At 52.2% G+C, this 20,522-nt stretch overlaps 5 protein-coding genes and 1 non-coding gene across 6 annotated transcripts, besides 11 other annotated features; 1 reads left to right on the top strand and 5 right to left on the bottom strand.

The window, feature by feature from the left end:
• Positions 1-106: 106 nt before the first annotated feature.
• On the bottom strand, positions 107-734 carry ACLA_086980 (uncharacterized protein; the record flags this gene model as incomplete). Its single annotated transcript, XM_001268420.1, has 2 exons — positions 107-496; positions 555-734. The coding sequence occupies 2 exons, from the start codon at positions 732-734 to the stop codon at positions 107-109; spliced, it is 570 nt and encodes a 189-aa protein (XP_001268421.1).
• Positions 735-2,656: 1,922 nt separating this feature from the next.
• Positions 2,657-2,688: a microsatellite.
• Positions 2,658-2,684: a microsatellite.
• An 862-nt stretch (positions 2,689-3,550) lies between the features above and the next one.
• On the bottom strand, positions 3,551-5,105 carry ACLA_086970 (uncharacterized protein; the record flags this gene model as incomplete). The annotated part of the gene is made up of 7 exons (XM_001268419.1): positions 3,551-4,069; positions 4,128-4,324; positions 4,385-4,502; positions 4,568-4,599; positions 4,670-4,786; positions 4,846-4,869; positions 5,051-5,105. 7 exons carry the CDS (start codon positions 5,103-5,105, stop codon positions 3,551-3,553), a joined length of 1,062 nt encoding a protein of 353 aa, XP_001268420.1.
• A 1,568-nt stretch (positions 5,106-6,673) lies between these two features.
• ACLA_086960 (uncharacterized protein) lies at positions 6,674-10,788 on the top strand (the record flags this gene model as incomplete). The annotated part of the gene is made up of 5 exons (XM_001268418.1): positions 6,674-6,852; positions 6,909-6,999; positions 7,058-9,811; positions 9,867-10,160; positions 10,237-10,788. The coding sequence occupies 5 exons, from the start codon at positions 6,674-6,676 to the stop codon at positions 10,786-10,788; spliced, it is 3,870 nt and encodes a 1,289-aa protein (XP_001268419.1).
• Positions 9,110-9,142: a microsatellite.
• A 317-nt stretch (positions 10,789-11,105) lies between the features above and the next one.
• Positions 11,106-11,131: a microsatellite.
• Positions 11,107-11,131: a microsatellite.
• Positions 11,132-11,172: 41 nt separating this feature from the next.
• ACLA_086950 lies at positions 11,173-11,243 on the bottom strand. Its single transcript has one exon. It is a non-coding gene; the product is annotated as a tRNA-Gly (tRNA).
• Positions 11,244-11,765: 522 nt separating this feature from the next.
• Positions 11,766-15,063, bottom strand: ACLA_086940 (putative nuclear serine protease HtrA2/Nma111; the record flags this gene model as incomplete). Its single annotated transcript, XM_001268417.1, has 4 exons — positions 11,766-11,939; positions 12,015-12,212; positions 12,276-14,576; positions 14,650-15,063. The coding sequence occupies 4 exons, from the start codon at positions 15,061-15,063 to the stop codon at positions 11,766-11,768; spliced, it is 3,087 nt and encodes a 1,028-aa protein (XP_001268418.1).
• A 1,353-nt stretch (positions 15,064-16,416) lies between these two features.
• On the bottom strand, positions 16,417-17,933 carry ACLA_086930 (uncharacterized protein; the record flags this gene model as incomplete). Its single annotated transcript, XM_001268416.1, has 2 exons — positions 16,417-17,129; positions 17,549-17,933. 2 exons carry the CDS (start codon positions 17,931-17,933, stop codon positions 16,417-16,419), a joined length of 1,098 nt encoding a protein of 365 aa, XP_001268417.1.
• Positions 17,635-17,723: a microsatellite.
• Positions 17,663-17,723: a microsatellite.
• Positions 17,666-17,723: a microsatellite.
• Positions 17,813-17,885: a microsatellite.
• Positions 17,814-17,857: a microsatellite.
• Positions 17,934-18,468: 535 nt separating the features above from the next.
• Positions 18,469-18,499: a microsatellite.
• Between the last annotated feature and the right edge of the window lie 2,023 nt (positions 18,500-20,522).

The following is a 20,522-nucleotide window of genomic DNA, read 5'->3' as shown; positions in this document are numbered from 1 at the left end:
CTTTTAGTTAGAAAACGTCTCTCCGGCCCTATAAGCTGCCACAACAGCGTCTTCTGGAGTAATATGCTTCTTCCAAACGCTTAACTACAGCACGATGACCGAGGTATCAAGGGTTAGATCCCCACTTCCAATCCGATCGAAGAGGGTCATCGAAAGTGACAAGGTCATTATCGAGTCCAAAAGTATCCGAGAACGGTATGCTGGCGGCAATTCGACTTTGTACCGTGTCTGTCGATATTGCTTCGCGACTTTGGGGGTCAATTACCTCGCCCAGGATACCGGACAAGATCTCATGTGCCCATTTACAAGCTTCTTGGTTGACTTCTCGGCGATTGATGATTTTTTGGAGATTTGAGATGAAGATAGCGAGGTTTTGTATAACCTCAGCGCGCGGGATCACGTCAATCTGCGAGTCAATGGTGTTGGATGCGCGATACATGTTCTCTAGTAAGTCGACTGCCAGAACACTAGCACCTGGTAACCTATGGTAGAGCATCTTCAGAAAGCTTAGTCTCGAATCAAATAGAATCGTAGGAGAGAGACTGGGCACTTACAGACCAGGATATGCCTCGCTGCATGTTGAAGACCTGATCAGAGAGTAAGACCACCCGCAGATTGTATTCAACAGGGACCTTGAGATCCTGTATAAAGGTTCCCGCGGCCACCGCGTTGCATCCATAAGCTTTTGATGCAATAAGCAGTTGTACTTTTTGGTCCATGTAAGTTATCGTCATGGCGTATCGTAGTGGAGGAGCTATGTGTTGAGATCCATTGACTTCGTCGTAGCTCGCGCGGTCTTGTCATCGGAGCAGGGTGGTAGACGCAGCTACTCTCCTTCTGACGAGCAACACATCTGTTGCAGACAGGACTTTTGTGGTCACAGCGGATCTTAGATATTCGACACGGCTCGCAGGAATAAAGCTTTCCATGCGTCTAGTTGAGACCAAACTTCGAGGCGTTATACCGAATCCCCAAGCCAGAAGGCCATATATTCTGGGTGAGAGTCATAGAGCTCTGTACAAGAAAGCTTCCAGTGCGGTTCGAATTTCGCGACGAGAGAATCTTTGCTTCGTTTCTCTATAGCCGGCTAAATAACATAGCTTTAATCTGGGCAGTGCAAGTTAGCTAGATCAAAAACGATACGATCATTCCTTGTGTAAAGGAGACAACAAGGTGATGTGCTGCAGTCAGTCAACATATGGCGGTCCGATCAGTTGGTCACGTGATCCGGCAGACTATATAGAGAGCCAGCGGCGTATACAGTCGCCTAGGAAGCCAGTAAGCGTATTTTATGTATAGGTTCAATATTGATATTGATAGTATTAAGAAGACACTATTTAGACTCACTTTACGCACCTTAGGCAACCCTGTACCCCCAGCACCTAGCACGCTGGGGTCTGGCGTTCTTTTATTAAAGATTAGGGCTAGTCTAGCTAAGCCTTTTAGTGAATTAATCAAGATGAACTTATTATTATCCTATAGATTGAACCCTATATTTATCTTAGTACTGCTAGATATTAGGAAAAAAGGAGGAATTCTTTTCCACATCCCTAAGTCATAGGCCTCATTCAATCCGCAAAGGTACCTTACAAGAAGAAATATGGGTCTCCTAGAGTAAGAATTTGTGGCCATGCGGAGCTAGATGTCGATATCAAACTCCATCGGAGTTGAATATGGATACCCAGAATTCAATATCGGACATCCAGCTCTGAATGGCCTCACCAGGCCATTTTGAATTCCGTCCTGCGTCGAATTCCTATGCCTGAGCACCCGGCTACGTCTTCAAAATTTCTCGCAGGATGAGCCATTCCGTAGTACACTATCTTCCTGAACCAGTGCTTGTCCCCGTCCTCATCTTTGCTCTGCGCTGCCAAATGTCTCAAAAGTGTCCGACAACGAACTCGCTAGTACTACAAACAAACCAGCAATGGGCCACGAGGAAAAGAACCTCGAAGATGGGGATTGTATGACGGGAAGCACCGCCCACGGTGGACGTGTAAGTGCGCCAGTGACAGGAATCACATCGATCAAGTATTGCCAATTTGGAGGTCACCTGGGACGGGACCTGACGATCCAGAAAAACCGAAGAATTCGGCTGCTCGCCGAAAGTGGCTGGCAGTCATCTCCATCTCAGGCTTTGTCCTGATGAGCCCGCTTCCAACGACTATTGTCGCTCCTGCATACACACATCAACGACCGCATAGTCCGCATTCCCATCATGATCCCTGCCACCGTCATCCTGGATACGGTTGGACCTCTAGCATACTGGGTAAGATTGCATTGTGCATTGGTCTGACTGGCGTTGTGTTTAGATGGGAAGTTCGGGGCATGTTTTAAGAGAAAGGAGTCCCGTACTGTGCTAGTCGCGTGTACTCTGAGAATGGTCTGATTCAAATGCTCTCTCATACGCAAATTTTTCTTCAATCAGCGCAAGGCTCGTACCTACCAGCCTACCGAGCCGTGTGCATAACACGGCGTGTAGCCCAGATTCAGAATTCATGGGAGAACAAGAATCCAGTCAGTCAGATCTTTCTAAGCAGTTCTTCAAACCCCATATGAGAAACAGGGACACATCCCATGTCTTCCAACCCAGGGGACAAGACAAGCCCCCCTTTGACTGCAATGTCAAAACAATGCGTATTGTACATGTACATCAACATACATACATACATACATACATACATCCATGACATTCAAAACGCACGCCCGTTACCGGGTGTGCCCCGGTTAGACTTTCTGTGACGGGATCATCCCTGCCGCCAGCGGCATCATAAAACATCTCGGCACACGCCTGTGCGACGTCTCGCAATCTGGGGTAGAAGGGAAGGGGGAAGAGGAAGGGGGTAACGCCCCGTATCTCTCTCGCTTACCCTTACGTACGGGGTTATGTTGTGTTCAGATCGAGGGGACACCTGCTGCTGTGGCTTTGACGATGAGAGCCGGTTCGAATCCGGATGTGGATTTGTCGGTGGAGCAAAGGCTGCGGGTGGCTGGCTGCGATGCTTTCCTGTGGGGGCCTCGTTGTTCAAAGTACATGGGTAAAGGACCAGAGGGTGAAGGGCGTTTATCAGTTGCATAAGGCAGAGTCTCATGCCATGCGTGGCTTGCATGGGTTGAGGCTGTGATGAACTCGAAGATCATATTCCGTCACGAGGAACTTAGTGCCATTAAAGGACTGGAAGATAAGAGAAGAACCATAAATTATATGAGTGCATATTACGAAATACAAAGACCAAGCGCGAAGCTTTTAAGAAAATCAACATGAATCCCTTCCCGTACGGAAAAGAAACTCACTTGGAAGAAGGCCCTGGCCACAGAGAAGAGCGAAATGAAAACCCTTTGAAATATCATACCATCTTATCGTCACGCGCGCCAAACCGTCCGTCCCGATTCACAATGTACAGTCCCAACCCATTTCTACCCAAACAATCCACGAGAAAGATAAACGCTCTGGCCATCTTGCACCGTTCACCATTTCAATACCATCCAAGCCCGAGTCTTCGCGAATCAAGTTTGGAAAGATGCTGAACAATTGAAGTGGAGAATGCAATTAAGCAGCCAAGAGAGGCTCCCGGGTCTCCAAAGGCTGTCGGTTGTGCTCCACAGGAGGGGCCACGGGCTCTTCGCTGGGAGTCTCGGGGAAGTCGGAAGTTTTGATAACAGGTTCAGTGGCGGGTTCGGTCTTGATCAGAGGCTCGGCGGTGAAGTCCTTTTGCACAATAGCCTCGGCAGCGGGGTCCTTCTTCACAACGGGGCCGGCGGTCTTCGACAGCTCGCGCGAAACACTACGACGGTGGCCGATGTATTCCTGTGCCTTGGAGCTGTAGTCTTCCACGTACTGCTTCACAAGGCCGGTGGCGTGGGAAGTGCGCTCTTCAGCAATATCCTTCAGCTGGTGAGCCTGGGAGTTAATGACGCCCTGAGCGTTCTCAATGTGAGCATCAATAACTTCGCGGTTGCTGAGGTAGACGAGGGGGCCGAGGTAGGCAATAGTAACAGCAATGAGCGACAGTCCCCAGAATGGGAGGAACTTGATCAACCAGTATGCAGTAAAGGCAGCAAAGAATGCCTGTAATTCGAGTTAGCCGTCACAGTTCGGAAGATGGGTCCGACAACCCAGGACATACAGCAACAGTGTGAACCACATTCTCGGCGAACAGAATGCGCTGGAACTCAAGAAGAAGGAAGTCGGTGAGCTGTTCGAGGTCCTCCAGAACCGCTTCAACGGTTTCCTTGGGGACTGTGTAGTATTTGCGAGGGCGGAAGGAGCTGGCGAGGCCTTGCGACAGCACCAGTCTGCCACCGAGTTCAGCAGCGGCGGTGACTATAAAATATCCTTGATGAGCATTGTATTCCTTTTCCGCGCATGACAGTCTCCACTCACATCCCAAAGCCAGATAGACAAACTTGAAGAACCAGCGAAGCAGAGGAAGATAACGGGCGGCGAAAATAAAAGTGACAACGCTTGCGAACGAGACGGCAGTGGCTCGGGGTTGCTCCCACTACTGTCAGTCAGAAAACCGGTCGAGTTCTACCGAGTTATGGTATTTGGAAAGCCATCACTCACGCTCAGGAGCCTATAGAGCAAGGAATGGTAGTCTTATGAAAATAGGTTAGCCTCATCCTTGTCGAATGTCGAATCCGCTGCCAATCGGGTGGTGCCACATACAGGTCAGGGGCTGGCCGGTCGCCGTGGTTGTCGAGGGTGAGACACTCGAGTATCTCAGATCGCGCAATTCGTCGCTGGTCCGAGAGGCCTCGGCTTTGATGTTGTCGATGACGGGACCTAGAAGAGCAATGATATTAGATTTATTATATCTATCAAGGCGAACGACTGGTATTCACCTTTTGTCACGGCATCTGTGAGGCCTGATTCTCAACTGTCAGTTTTATGTGTAAAGCCACGGGAGTGTATCCCAGGGAAAGGAGAATGGTTCAACTAGATAGCAGTAGTCCTCTCGGTCAGTTCTCATTCTCTCTTCAATTCAGACATTTAGATATCAAGGATAGCTTTTTTCTGCTCTGTTCCGTTCCCAGCAACATACCTTACTACTCCCGTTAGTGTTGGGATAGCTCACGTCACCGGCGCTGTGAGCTGCGGCCATGGCGAAAGTTTGTGTGTGGAAAGCTCGGGAACTTTGCTAGAGGAGATCTGAGACGGGTATCTGGCCGAATGAGGCTGTCAAAAGGTCTTCAAGAAGACTATTATAGAATTAAGAAAGAGTTTGAGGTAGATGAGAGACCGAGAGATCGTTATGACTGAGGGAGAAAAAAAGAAAGAAGAGAAAGAGAAAGGATGGATGATGACTTTCGGGGGGGGGGGACGCCGAAGAAAAGATAAGGAGCGGGTTGTGCTCTGTTTTGGTGGTGATGCAATTGTCAAGCGAGAGAAGGCCCCAGGCAGGTTCTGGCTGGCTCCCTTGGGATTGTCGTGTGCTCACTGCTCTCTCTATCTACTTTCAACCAGGCGCCAGGGGTTCGTCTGTCTGTCTTTTGGTCTTTCACTTGATCCTCGAATTAATCTTGTTGTACAGGTTGTGTGTCATTGGCTATCTTGATCCTTATTCACGTCAAATCTCCTTCTCCTAGCGTTTGAAATTCCTCCTATTTCTGGCATGTCGGTTTTGTCGGCATGTGATAGTTGGTTAGTCTACAAACTATCGACGCAGTATCAACATCATAGGGGCTTCTTCCCGTCGCCACAAGTTCACAACTCTGCAAAACTTGGCACACCCAATGTTACAATGCTGAATGTTCTAGACATACACAGTCCTCAGAGGCTCAGGCGGAACATTTAAATTTAAGATATAGAGTTCAACAACTACAACAACGACCTGTCGTGGTGGAAGCACACACACTCTTTGTTCTTCCCTTCCCCGGCGCGAGGGATAGAAGGACACTGAATCCAATCCATGCATGACCTCAGAGGCTCTGAATCATCAGCTCCTCATGTCTTGTCTACGGTTCTCTAACATTGTCTATCAGTTGTCTATCCCAGTGTTTGGCGAGACCTATGTGACACCAGTCACACACGACAACCAGATATGTTCCGTGGAAGGCTACTCTCCCTAGGATAACAGACCTGTCTTTGAGCTCTCGGATAGATCTGATGACAACTCCCATTCATCTCTGTCCCTGTCAACCTATAATATCCGAGATTCGAAATGTTCACCGAAGCCAGCTGTATAAGCAAGGGACCAGATGAGTGCGGGGCGCCGTAATCTGGAGCAGAGACTGGGCATCAATAATCCCAGGTCTCGAGGGTCCTGGTTATCTATATAGATTATAGAAATATGAAATATCGAAAATCCGTAGACCACCTTCCGGAATCCTACGACTGCGCTTTGTCTTCGCCGTTCTTAGCAAAGCCCCGTGGATATGGATCGATATTGTTGCCGGAGAAATCAGGCACCTCGCATGATGTAAATGCTCACGTGACTCGGCGGGACTCACGCGTCGGCGAATGTTTTGATGCTCGACTTCCGCCGACAACGAGCGACCGCAGTCCATCGAGCTTTCCATCACCCTCGCCAACCACACCCCCCTGATTCAATGATTGTATCGTCCGAGATTGGTTAACTGAGACGGGGCATATTTGCCCTTATTTTGATCTAACGCGACTTGGCGCACGTCCACCCCAGAACTCCTCTGTATCGTGTTTGTTTACATCGCCATGGCCCCAGCTGGAGCGAGGGCCCAGAAGCCTGTGGGCTCTGCGGCATGGATTTCGACCGAGAAAGAGAACTTTATGCAGCTTGTCGATCAGGAGATGGAGGAGATTGAGTATCCTGTGCGCCATGAAATGGATTGGTTGAACGAGCACATGGCAGAAGTGTTCTCCAGCGGTCAACTGTGCGTGGTGGCCATCCGTCTCAATTCCAAGCCCACCCTTGCTGACTGGCACGCAGCAATCTTACAGAAGTATTCAAGACCCCCGGAAAGCTTCGAGGTAAGACGCCGCGAACAGCGCGGAAGCGGAATATAAACGAAAACAGAATTGTGCGTCGAGTCGTCTTGTCCATTCTTGGGTTCCTCTTGCATTGCTGACCGCTCCTAGCCTTTGAGCGAAATCTTCACTTCGGCGCATAATCTAGAAGACCGCAGTCGCAACACCAGCCCCGCCCGTTCGCCCATCAAGCCGACCGCGGTTCTGAATGCGCCTTCTCCGTTGGAGGCAAAAGCCTCTCCAGTAAAAGCCAGGGATCCGACCCAGAAAACAATCGAGCAGACAGCCGAGGATACTGTCGAAAATACTGTCGAGAATGCGTCGCGCCCCCATTACCCTGACCTGGCACAGAATCTCAATTCATTCCCCCAATACAACACGGACTCGGGGTACCATGGCATGCCGGAAGATGAAGAAGAGGATCAGGATGACGATGTTGTCCTGACTCAGGTACAGACCGAGACTCAAACATCCACACAGCCTCTTGGGGATGAGCCCGTGCCCATCGAAAGTCAACTCGAAAGTCAACCTCAGCGTCAGTCCACTGACCGTCGGACAACGGCGGCTTCGTTCCACTCGGCCCATGAAGACGTTCGTCTACGTGGAGAAACGGTCGAACCTGTAGGATCTACAGAGACAGACGAGCTGCGAGACAACAATAATGCGACTCCGAAGCAGGAAAAAGCCCCTTCGCCGATGCCCGAACCAGATGAGAAGGAACCAGAAGTGGTTGTACCTCCAGAACCTGCATCGGAGGAAGAAGCTGAGCCGCAACCGGAGCCCCAACCTGAGACGCGATCGGCACCTGCGAAACCTTCGGCAATTGAACAACCCGCACCAACGGTGGAAGAAGAACACAACGAACAAGATGATACGCCTCTAGACAACATCGATGACATCGGCTCTCCCTCAGACAACTCCACTCCGGAGCGACCTCCTATTCGCAAGAGCAGTCTATCTTTTGCATCTCTCCCCGCACGGGAACCATTGTTAAAAAAGAGTCTGGGAGGCTCAAGAATCTCCCGCACGAGCCATATCGATATCGCAAAGTTGAACGCTGGAGGTTCCGGTTTCTTAGGGCAGCAGACTGGGGGTCATAAAACTCCAGCCTTGGACGAAAACCAAGCACACGATGGCAACATGGACACCGATGAGGACAAGGAGGTCGTGCATCCGCAAGAGGAAGAAGAGACAGATGCAGACACCAGGGCCAGCAAGTCACATACCAAGTCTTCCACCCAGAGGCTCCACGAGAAGATCAGTATGCTGGGCAAACTTCAGCCTTCGCGGACAACAAAATCTATCCCCTCTGTGCCGGGCTTAACCACTGCCCAGGTGACCTATCCCGAGCTCCCAGCAACCCATACAAAGGCGGAAACGCGTAATCAAGATCCACGTGAACCGGCTCCGGAGCCGATGGCAGTTGACGAGGACGAATGGATCAAGCCGATTGATTCGCCGCTGAAAGCAACTGTGCCCAAAACTAACACTGCCGGCACCAAGGAGAAAGACTCGATTAATGAGACAGGTCGCATCTATGGCGGAGAGAGGAGTTCTGCCCCACGAACTCATGTCAGGAAAGATAGTGATGCCCCACGACCCGGAGCCAAAAGTGCGACAGGGTCGCTCCGTGAGAAGTCCTCGACGCCTGCATACTCTTCGCCGCAGCGTTTTGGGCATCAAAAGAGCGCATCAGTGTCCAACACAGCCTATTACGGTTCCACAACCCCTGTGGGCTCTCCCATCGCTGATCGCCACGATGGACCTCTAAGTGCCTCGAAGTCGAAACTTCAATCCATCATGAGATCGGCGAAAGGTCTATTTACGAACACCGGCAGTGTTGCCGCCGCTGCGAGACAAGAGGCGTCCTCTCCCGATGAACTGGGACTACATTCGTACCATCGTCCGACCTCTAGTGCTGCTCGCGAAAGCCCCATCCGTCGGCCAGTGCGGGTTTCCAGTCCGCCACGACAGGAGGTGCGCAGAACACGCAGCTCAACGGAGCGCGAGGAGAAGCGCAGGCAGAAGGAGGTCGAGGATCGGAGGCGAGAGGAGGAGGAGGCTGAAAGAGCCCGGGAAGAGGAGCGCCACAGAGCTCTTCAGCTGAAGGTGGCTCAAGAACGGGCGAGACTGGAAGAAGAGGAGCGTGAGGCGGCGGCGGCGGCCGCCGCTGCCGCTGCCGCTGCCGCCGCCGCCAGCCCGAAAAGGGCACCCATGCTGCAGAGGCATCAATCGAGGGAGCCGGAACCTAGTCATGAACCAGTGTCTCGAGCCCCCAGCCGGATGTCTGTATCGCAGCAGCAATCAAAGCAACCTGACCGTCGCCCTATCAAGCCAACCCGCGAACTTCTGCAGAAGCCTAAACCTCAACCTGTGTCAATACGCGTGGGCAGCGCTTTGTCCCGCCAGATCCCCTTGGCATCGGCTTCGGTAGCTTCGAGCGGGCCAGAGCCCAGTGCTTCCATCGCCCCACCCGCCTCGGCCTCGAAAGCTCCCACTCTCAAGAAAAAGGCGAGCAACTCTTCCCTGCACACTGCTTCTTCCAACAGCAGCTTTAAGAGTTCGATCTCCAGCCAGTCGCAGCGCAAGGTTCAGCTCGCGAGTGACCGAAAGAGGGAACAGGAGGAGCGGGAGGCACGCCGTAGGGAAGAGCAGAGACGTGAGATGGAACGCAAGCGAGCTGCGCAGCAGCAAGAAGAGGCTCGTCGGCAAGAGATGCGCAGTCGAGCGGAGGTCGAGCGCCGGGAGCGACTCGCTGCGGAGGATCCCAAGAAGGCTGCTCAGATGCAGGCGATTGAGAAGCGCAGGCAAGAAAATGCACGTAGACTTGAGAGACAGGGCAGTCAGCAGCCTTCTACGGAGCGGGTCAGTGACGTTTTAGATATTTCTCGCCACGCATGCTAACACGCTTCGCCTTCAGGCCTCGATCCTTCAACCCGAACGACCACTTTCGCAAGCCGCCAGGCCGGCGTCCAGACTCGGCTCCATTCAACCTTTCAATCGGAGTATTCACCCTCCTCAACCGAATCCGGCCAAGCCACCAAAGAGGGGTCTGGATGAAGAGACTGGTTATCGTCCTGCAGCAATGAAGTCCAGTACGGTTCAGCCATCTGGGGAATCCAAGCGCAGAAAGACAGAAGATGAGCACAACCCCCCTATGTCTTCCATCCGGCCCACGATGGCGCCACCGATCAGACAGTCGGGCATTCGCAAGGTATGGCTTATCCTCATCCACGACATGCCTCCGCTTGCTCTTAAGTATACTGGACGAAACTAACTCTGCTCTTTAGGAATCCATGAAGCCTTCCATCTTCAGCCATGCACAACCTTCTACGCACCAGCCTAGCTCATCGATCTTCAAGACCGCTCAGCCGCAGCGACCTGCCCACCCTATGGATATGGCCAAGTATGCGAGCGGCAAGATTCCATTCGCCGAGCCATCGAAAACTCCCGGTGCCAGCTCATCTAAGAAGACACCAGCGAAGCCATCCCCTAACTATCCCAACGGGGAGAACATCCATCTTCCTGAAATTGCTACCGACAGTGAAGATGAGGATTCTGACGCGGAGATGCTTCCAGTTCCCAAGTGGGCCCAGCCCAAGGAGCTCGAGAGCATTCTCCGACATCAGGAAGGCCTGGAGGCCGACTCGATCTTTGGCCCGGTCGCTCCGTTCTCGTTGGAGGAGACCTTCAAGGCAGACAAGAAGATCAAGAAATTCCGCGAGCGTACCAGCAGCGCCAACTGGTCTGGTGCTGATGGACTGACACAGGATGAAATCCGCAGGGATCTTGCCGAGCGTCAGCGACTGCGACTCAACGGCGGTTGGACCTTTGGAGCATGATGCATTTTATCTGCTTATTAATTGAATTTAGCCGCATCTCTATTCTTTTGGGATTGTGTCTGGTTTTTTTGTATTGGGGTTGCAGCGACAGCCGAACAGGGAGGGGATTATTGGTCGGTCAGGCGTTTTACTTCAATCATCGATATTATTCTACATTTGTACGGAGTACCTGCATGGTGATAATGCCCATTTTGATATTGAATGCATCCAACATTCAGGGTTTACATTCATCGCATATTCGGAGTAGTGAATAAATGTATGATGAAATTGACCTAATCGGTTATAACGCTGATTGAGAATGGACATCTATCCTAGGCAAAAAAAAAAAAAAAAAAAAAAAAAACCACTCCAAAAAAAATCATTGATGAGGAGAAAAAAAAAGAATGCATCATCCGTGAATCGAACACGGGCCTCGTCGATGGCAACGACGAATTCTACCACTAGACCAATGATGCTAGTTGATATCTTTTTAAGGCAATTAGTGCTTCATGACTTCTTAGTGCTTTGAGGCCCTACAAAACAATCAGTTATCTCTCTTAGTTGACAATTGACTTCAATCATTACCTTTCTCTTAGTTTTTGTTTTTGTTCTTATTTTTTTTTAAGTTCTTTCTTGCTTCATCATAATCAATACTCACATTCCCGCTGCGAGGCATTTCTGAATTAATCGCTTTTGCGCTCGTGACAAATAGTGTTGCTGGTGGCCGACTCTGGTTATATATATCTCTCCATCGCTATGTGTGAGTAGCTGGCAATTAGTAGGGTAGGGTTACCCTGCGAAGTTGTTATGCATGCGCACGTACGTTAAGCAGTCTACAAATTCAGCCATAAACCTAACAATCTATACCCACTCTATGATGCCTGAAACATGAAACAAAGTTGTACATACATACATAAATGGCCATAGCCACAGCCACGGCCACAGCCCAAACCCAAACCCAAACACACCTATAGCCTAGCTAGGGTTATGCAGCGCAGCTACTCTACATCCGGCTCAACATCACTGACCTGCTCGAATGCCTCGTCCATGGCGTCAGGGTTCAGATTGGCTTGGTCGGGGGTGATGCCGTCCTTGTGTCTGTCTCTATCGTGGGAGACGGTGAGCCAGCCCAGGGGCTGGGAGGGGTCTTTGATGTATTCGGACATGGGGAACTAGTGGGCGGGGGGTCAGTATGTGAGTACTCCAACGGGAAAAAGGGCAGAATGAAGAGGGAGACCGGGACATACGTAGTGATCGTTCTTTTTCATGGTGACGACCCATGGAACGTTGTCAAAGGTGACCGCGCGCAGGCGGAAGTATGTGTTGTCTGGGATCTTGCTGACCTCTCGCACGAAAGAGTCGAGGTTCGGTGTCGGGACGCCATTCACGGCGGTGATGAAGTTGGTCGGCGAGAGGCCGTATTGGTAGGCCGGGGAGCCGCGGCTCTTGAAGGGGGGTTAGTTTGTTAGACGAGAGCGAGAAAAGAAAGGGGCATATGGAAGGCTCACCCTCGCGCTGACGTAGACCTCGCTGTGTAGCTTGGAGATCTGCTGGCGGACAGCATGGTGCGGCTTCTGCAGCACGGCGCCGCAGAAGACAACGGCACGGTCTGTCTCCAGATCTTCGGTCGGTATTGTTGGCACCTTGAGGTGCAGCTCCTCTCCGTTGCGCACGATGAGCACGTCGAGGACCTCCTTGTCATACATCGTATCCAGCTCGGACACGCGGGTGATGAGCTTGCCGTCGAGCGTCAAAATGATATCGCCCTCTTCCAGAGCGTCCGCGGTGGACGAGTACTGGGGCGGGGGACAGTCGACCTTGCGCACCATGAACAGCTGATGGCGAGCAGGATTCGCCTGGGCGACTTTCTGGATCCATTGCTCCGACACACCCATGATGCGCGCCTGGCTCATCTGTACCACATAGCTCTCCATATTCAGGATCCGCAGCTTCGGTATAATCCCCTGCTGGATCTTCGTGGTCACAGGGAGGAGCGCCGGTGTGGCGAATCCGAGATGATATTCCACATCCTTGTGGGAGCTTGGGGTGCGCTCTCCCAAGTAGTTCAACCACAATGCCTGCACGACTCCATCCTCCCCGATCAATACACCGTTTGTGCACTGCCCGCTAAGGCCAGTATCGACAGTGACGGCATCCAGGTTGATTGCTCGATACCGAGGAGCAGAGGCGTTGGCAGGGATGGAAACGGTCGTGATGTCCGTGACAGTTGTCTTGGCGACCACGATGCGGAAATTCTGATTGAACCCTACGAAGATAGTCTCCTGCCCCTGCTTGATGTACTCGGTGCTCAGCTTCGCGCTCTGCACCGGCGCCTGTACAAGACTGGGATCGTACTGGATGACGGTATAATTCTGCAGCGGATGCAGAAAGACCACCTGGGCTGTGACGATGATCGAATCGGCCACCGTGATGTTGATGTCACAGAGGTCGTAAGGAACGATGGCCCGAGACACCACAACCAGCCCCTTCTCGGCATCGACCACCAGCCCGTATCCAGTCTTTTTGGCCTGCGGATAGCCGTCCAGCTTCAGGGGCATCGTGCACGAGACCCGGACAAAGCTGCGGACGATGTCCGAAACCGCAGCCTGGCTGACGCCGTCGAGATGGATGAAGTCAGCCTTTCTCGGAACGGGAGCAGCAGCTGGGACGGGATCAGCAAGATCCGAAAAGTCCCACAGACCCGTCCCATCATTACGCACCGCCATTCGCATTTTGGGATGCCAGTGGCGATCTATGTACACAATACCAGTACCTCGCGTATGGAGGTCTCGAATGTGGCGATACGAGACGACCACCCGCGAGCGATCGGGGATGGCCCTCATCACTTCGATGAACTCATCTAGGTTACGAGTGGGCCGCTTGTCCACAGAGTCGATGATCCACCCCGACAAGGTATTCTCCAGCTTGAAGGAGCCCGCCGCCTCGCAGATGTACACGCCCCGGGTGGCAATGGCATAGAGTCGAGCCTGTTGGTACGACAGATTGTGGAAAGTACCACCGGCGACTGTTACAAAGCGATCGGGCGTGATCGCGTGCAGGTCGCCAACCTCACACTCCACCTCCACATTCTGACCGCCTCTCTGGACCAGCAAACGCACGGGCTTGCCAACGCTGGAGTCAAGGATGTCGTCCAGTCGGATGAACTGCGTGAGAAGCTCCCCGTTGACCTGCAACAGCACATCTCCCTCCTCGAGCTTCCCATCTGCAGGACCTTCAGGGAGGATGATCTCGGCCACCAGCATACTGGTCTCCTGAGGCGCCGCTTTACGGACCGCGGCCTCCCAATCGGGAGTCAGCCCCAAGCGACGACACTCATCAAAGGGCTTCAGAATCCACTGCGTCTGGATGGTACCGCGGGTGACGGGCTCACCGCGTTGAATGCACTGCAACGCACGAAGAGGGCGGTCTAGGGGGAGGAAATAATCCGTGGCAGCACCGTCCGCGCGACCACCGGCCTGCAAGGCAATTGCGTGACCGTCGATGTTCACCACAGGACTGCCCGAGCTGCCACCGCTGGCCGCGGCCGCGGCCTGGATGTAGTTGGTGTTGAAATCACAGTAACCGTCACCGTATTCCGGCGCATTTCTGTCCAGCCGGCTGATGACACCAGACAAAATGCTCAGCTTCTCTCCTGCATCATTACCCACGACTCGAATTTCAGACCCCACGCGGGCGGCTTCCGGTCGGAGCTTCAGCTCCGTCAACTCCAAGTATCGAATAGCTTTTGGATCAAATTTCAGAATTCCAAAGTCGTGCACGGGGTCTCGATAGACGGGACGGACGTCGCACTATCGACAACGCAAACGTCAGCCTCACACAGTCTCTTAAAATCTACCCTTCACTTCAACCGCCAGCACTCACCTCCTCATGATTGTCGAAGATACAGTAACCCCAGAACGGACCCGCGCAGACCACATGGCGATTCGTCAAGATATAGCCCCGTTCCGCATCGACCACAAACCCCGTAGCCTGGCTACTCATCGACATATCCGTGTCGAACGAGCAGGTCTGACAGAAATGGATTGACACCACACTCTTCACCACGTTCTCGATCGTCGCCTGCCACTCGGGCGAATCCGCCTGCGCGGGACCAATGGGCATCATGCGGCCCGCGTCGCCCTCATCCTCGACCGCGTAGACGGTCCCGTTCGCCGGCGTGGCGTCTCCCGGTGTCAAGGTCGAGTTTTCGGGTCTGAGGTGTTTGGCTGGACGCTCGGCGGAGGCGGCGATCGAGCTGCGCCTGCGCTTTATGCTGCTCTCGCCGCTCATATCCATATTCACCGAGCAGTAGGGGTTCCGCAGTGAGACGCGAGAGTGAGTGAAGGGTATAAGGGAGGAAAGCGATCGGGTATGCGTCTGAACGTAGCTGTTGAGGGCGGGTGTTGCGGCGTTTGAACTTCGCGTAGGACCCCGGGACCAACGCGGGAGGGGATAACGAGGCTGCTTGTGTAGGGCTTCACTGTTAAAACCACAGTAGCGCGGCGACCGTGGGATGCTCGAGAATCGACGAATCGGCCGTGTAGGAATGGGACGAATGGAAGTATACAGCGGTGCGGAGACGGAAGCTGCAGTGATGGAAGTAGTGATAATAGCGACCGACGGGCTGCTTCTGTACAAAGGGAGCAAGATGCAAGACATTCACAGGCCCTCAACCCCCAACACTCTCAGCCAGGACCGGAAGAGAAGTTATATAAGAAAACCGGAGGGCAAAGGAGGGTGAGATTTTGTGGGGGGGAGTGAGTAATGATATGGATGAGGTTGTCAGGCAGGAGGCCAAGCTATATGATGAAGAAGAGCTTCTCAATTTTTGCAGGGCGGACCAGCCGCCGCGCAGGCCACTGATTGGGCCATGGAGCCCTCCGCAACGGGGGCTGCAAGGAGATCAAGTGATGGGCGACAGTCTTCCCAGTTGTCTTCTGACCCAGAATGAAGAGTGAGCCTGAGACACAATTGCAATTGAAGCCGATCGTCAGTTCGGATGATCTCTCGAGTGGTGTGTCGTGGTGGGTGTTATGCTTTGCAATGCGTTCACGTTGTCTCTCTACATGTGAAACAGGCAATTCTAGTTCTGCCACCAGCACCTCAGACAAACAATTCTATGATACATATATTGTTCTACTATACAAAGACCTTCACAGGCACACAACAGGTATTCCTTTATCCTCGTCAGATTCCCCATATCTGAACCTATCCAAGACACCGACGTCACTGCCTCAAAGGCCTTCCAGGCCCGCAGGACCGACAGAAGGAAAGCTGAGAGCGTTGGCCTCTCTGTGAGAGGCTAGACATACCCACACATAGCCGATCATCCTGTGCCTTGAAACTCTTCTGAGCGAAGCGCCCGTCACAAGTTGCGATTTCATTGAATGTCTTCCAACACGCCATTGGTCGCCTGACAATTACTGATTTGCCGGTTCTAGCACCGGGCTACCGAGGAGCCTCTCCGAGCTCTCTGTCAAGGATGCCAGACTACACCGGTATTGACTTGGCGAACGGGGAAGAGAAATCAAGAGCGCTGCAAGTAGCCCTGTCGGGAGCGGATGGAGCATCGGGGGTTTCCACTTTAGGTGCAGATCGCGGTTCTAATTGCGTGACGGGTTGGAAACATAGTAAACTTTCCAAATTCTTTCAGACTACCATCTCAGCTGCCGGGGACGGACTTGGTTTACCGTTGCCCGGAGTCCCTTGCGGGCTCGGCTGAGGTGTACCAACAACGCCCTTGGACGTGCGGAACAGGTCGTTCAGCTTGCCGTAAAGCTCGTTGATTGAGGGCATGTTGGGCGGCGGCGTCATGATGGCCGGAGCGGCAGGGGCCACCCCCCCGGATTTCTTCGCGCGATCCGCAATGGTCGCTAGATATGCCAGGTTAGCCTGCAGCCGACGCATACATTCAATGTACTCCGGACTCGGCTTTTGTGTGGGCCCCTTAGCGGCCGCATCAGACGCCTGGTCGGATGTTGGCGATGGGTTGTTCTCCTGCGATCCCTGCTGAGCGGGAGGACCGCCCGCCTTGCCCGCTGCCTGGAGGTTGACAACTTCTTGTAACAGCATCGAGTTGATGTCTAAGAGGGTCGAGACACGAGCCTTCTCTCGCGCCGCCGCCGGACTCTGGCCTGCTGCCTGGATGGAACCGGGCAGCTGGTTGGCCGGCGGAACCGGACGTGGTTGCTGGCCCGGCAGCATGCTATTCGCAGAGATAGAAGCCATATTCCTAGAGAAAGCCTGTGCCGCGGTTGTCGGCATGTTCGAGGTCGTCGGGGTGCCTTGGGATGGTATGAACTGGGCCAGGGTGGTTGGAATATGAGGTTGAGTAAAGGCAGCAGGGAAGTTACCGTGGGGTCCTAAGGAGCGGGAAATTGCACATCACGTTAGTGGCTCGTCCAAGAGTCTAAAATCGCACATGGCGTCGATAAGACGAAAATAGATGATGAGAGACAGGGTTGCCAACGCGGGGGAAATTCAAATCCAAGTGATGTCAGACAAATGATCTATGTGAACCACCAAGTATCTCGCAGATAGGACAAGACCAATGCAGCCGAGCGAGGCAAGACAACTAGCTCGTCCAAGCTCCCCGAGCAAACAAGCTCCAGAGAAAGCAGAACCCCCCCACAAAGCAACTAATGCGTAAGGGTCAAGGGAAGATGGGAAAAATGGATTTAGAGCAAGCGACGAGACCAATGAATACACGCTGACATCCAGGCCAAGGAAAAAGAAACAAGAAAAGGAAAAGGCTAGAAAAAGCATGGAGATTACCACGTACCAGGTCCAGACGACTGCTGGGGAAAACCAGACGGCATCATCGCTCCACCGGGACCGCCGGACTGCAGAGACACGGGACCGTAAGAATGCTGCTGCTGCTGCTGCTGATGGTGGTGTTGTTGCTGTTGCTGTTGCAGTTGTTGTTGTTGTTGTTGCTGATGTTGCTGTTGCTGTTGGGATGGCGTTTTAGACTGGGGAAACGAGGAGGGAAGTACATTCGGATAGAAAGGGTACTGCTGACCCTGGGTGGTGACAGGATAGCCCGTGTTGTTGTTGTTGTTGTTGTTGTTGTTGTTGTTGTTGTTGTTGTGCTGCTGCTGCTGCTGTTGCTGTTGCTGAGCCTGCAGCAGCTGCAGAGCAGGATAGCCGGTAGCATTGGGATCCATTCTTTTTTATTCGACCAACTGGGGACGTATGGGGGGTACAAATTGTCTGGAGAAAAATCCCCGTTTCTCTTTTTTTCTTCCCTTTTTTTTCTTCTTGTTTTTCTTTCTTTCCAGCGTTACGCCAGGCCGGTCTTGACTTCCCGCTTTTCCCTCCTGCGGTGTGGTCTAAATTAATCTCCTAGTTATGGCAGTTCTGGGGTGGTATCAAGTTTGTCGCTCGGTATTGGGGAACTCGGTGAAGAGTGAAAAAGACTCGAATCCCGCCCGCACGGACAACAGATAGTTAAGTCCAAGTTAGTAGTCAAAGAGAAAGAAGATGCAGTTGGCTGTCGGACACCCTGACTCGTTGGAAAGCCCAGGGATGAAGCGTCTGAACGGGAGCCTTCTAGTCCACAGAGCACCAGCCGAGGATAGTGATTGGCCTGAGGGAAGTAACCCGATGGTAGAGCAAATGATAATCAGGGGGCCAGAGTGTGGAACAGTGCGGTCATCAAACACGATCGAGTTTTTCAGTATCCGTAATCCGTCGATAGATTCTCTCTCTCTCTCTTTCTCTTTCGCTCTCTAGCTGGCTTGGACAAATCGACACTTGGCCCTCGGAAAGGGGAGATCAATAATGTCCCTAGGCAGACGGGCTAATGCAGCGGAACCGGACAGTGGAGTTCTCAGAGTCCTTCGTCCCAGGTACTGGTTAAGGTCCGTCGACAGTGGTGTTATGCTTATTATTATTCGGAGCAAAACCAGAGAATGAGAGTCGCACACTGTAAGGGATGAGATAGCTATGAACGGATGAGGGAGGTGATGGGGAAATGGGTTGCTCTGATGGAAAATGGGGATATTTGGGAGTTGAAGCACTGAATTGAGAACGAAAACTTTCTCCCCGTCTCTGCCTGGAGGTACGAGCAATACAGGTAACATACAACGAAGAGGTGGTGAGTTGATATATTTTACGCAAAACACAGTAAAGCTGCCGTACTCGTCCAAACAAGGCCAAGCGTGATCTCGATTCCGATTACTCATCCTCCTCCCATCGACAGTTCATCGCTGTTGTCGACGATCCCCAAGTTCTTCACAGTCTCCTAGGGGCTGGATGAGGCACACAGAAGAGACTACATATCCTAGGATTGTCTCATGAAACTCTAGAATCCTTCTAGAAAGCTTTACTCCCCCAGATCGACAACACTCCCCCCCCTAATAATAGATGCAATCAAAAATCCATACTTAGTCCATGGATTCAATAATGATCAACCCGATCCGGTCCACATCCTATTTTTTATGTGTATCGGTTTGGGAAAAGCGACCGGTGTGATGTATACAGACTCCAAACTCCAGAGCGGGAATTCCAAATTCCCCTCCGTTCTCTCGTTCTCGGACCCGAGTGAGTACTTACTTTGTGCTTCTATCTAGAATGACCCTGATGCCCATGAGGACAAGCTCCATGGAGATGAGTAGAGCTAACAGATTTGCAGTCCTTACCGTTGCGTGAACCTCTATCACTACAGAGTCGATCTCCAGCTGTCATAGACGGTTAGTCTGAACTCTATGTGCAGCCTAGAATCCTGGACATCCATGTGTCTACTCTCAGATGGTCCCAGTGCAATCAATTTTTGTTTTTACTCGCGGAAGGAAAACCTACCATATCCGTCCATGATCAGCGTGGTGCATGTTCACTCGAGCGCATCAGAGTGACCAGACGCTTGTATCATTGTATGCTTCCCACAGCGAACACTTCTATTGATCCGCCCTGTTGAGTTTATATTCTAAGCCACAATGACAAGTGACATATGATGGATCATGGGTGTTGTACACCGACCATGACAAATCATACATGGACAGGTTGACAAAACATACAAGCATCCCTCCGGAATTCCTCTCTTGAAACCCAATATACCTAGCCATGGCTGACCCGGTCATTACCCCGTATCCCGAAAAGTGGACACTGGGCCCAGGATTCCTCCCCACTGCGATTGCAATGTTGTCCGTCCGATCGCCCAATCAGATTTGAAATTGAAACCAATCGAATAATGAGGACGCTCACAAGGCTGGATCGAAGGTGATCAGTGCTGAACGAAACTCCCATCGCAGACTTCATCGCACAGCGCAAGCGAGCTGCTCTGGTTGATTGGCGGGCTATTGATGAGTTCCGTATCCCGAAGCATCAATCCTCAGCCGTTGGGCGTCACCCTATCCAGACACAAAGATCGGAGTTGGATCAGATCGGTCTGGATTCGCCATGCTGAAGGAGCTTTGCCATCGCAGTGGCGTTCAACGGATGAGCAGGTCTCTTACTGAAGGTAGTCCGGTAAAGTTATCCATGATGTTTCTAGCTCTTATGTGTTTGTGAAACTCAAAAAGTCTCCCAAATTACCGTGGTTGACTATAAGTCACAGCCGTACACTAAATCCACAATCCGCGCCGCGGCGTGCTTACCACTTCACCCTGACCAAAAACCCCTGCAAACCATTAGCATCCAAACACAAAGACATGTCTACAGACCTTGTGCCGTGTGTATACCTGAGAAGCTGCAAGGCTACGCCTCTACATAAATCATGTGTTTCTTTTTCTTTTTCTTCTTCCCCCCCCCCCCCA

This window comes from Aspergillus clavatus, genomic scaffold, assembly GCF_000002715.2.
Source record: "Aspergillus clavatus NRRL 1 1099423829806 genomic scaffold, whole genome shotgun sequence".
NCBI classification, from domain to species: Eukaryota; Fungi; Ascomycota; class Eurotiomycetes; order Eurotiales; family Aspergillaceae; genus Aspergillus; species Aspergillus clavatus.
Note: the sequence above shows the minus strand (reverse complement) of the source record. Positions and strands in the feature narration are given on the sequence as shown.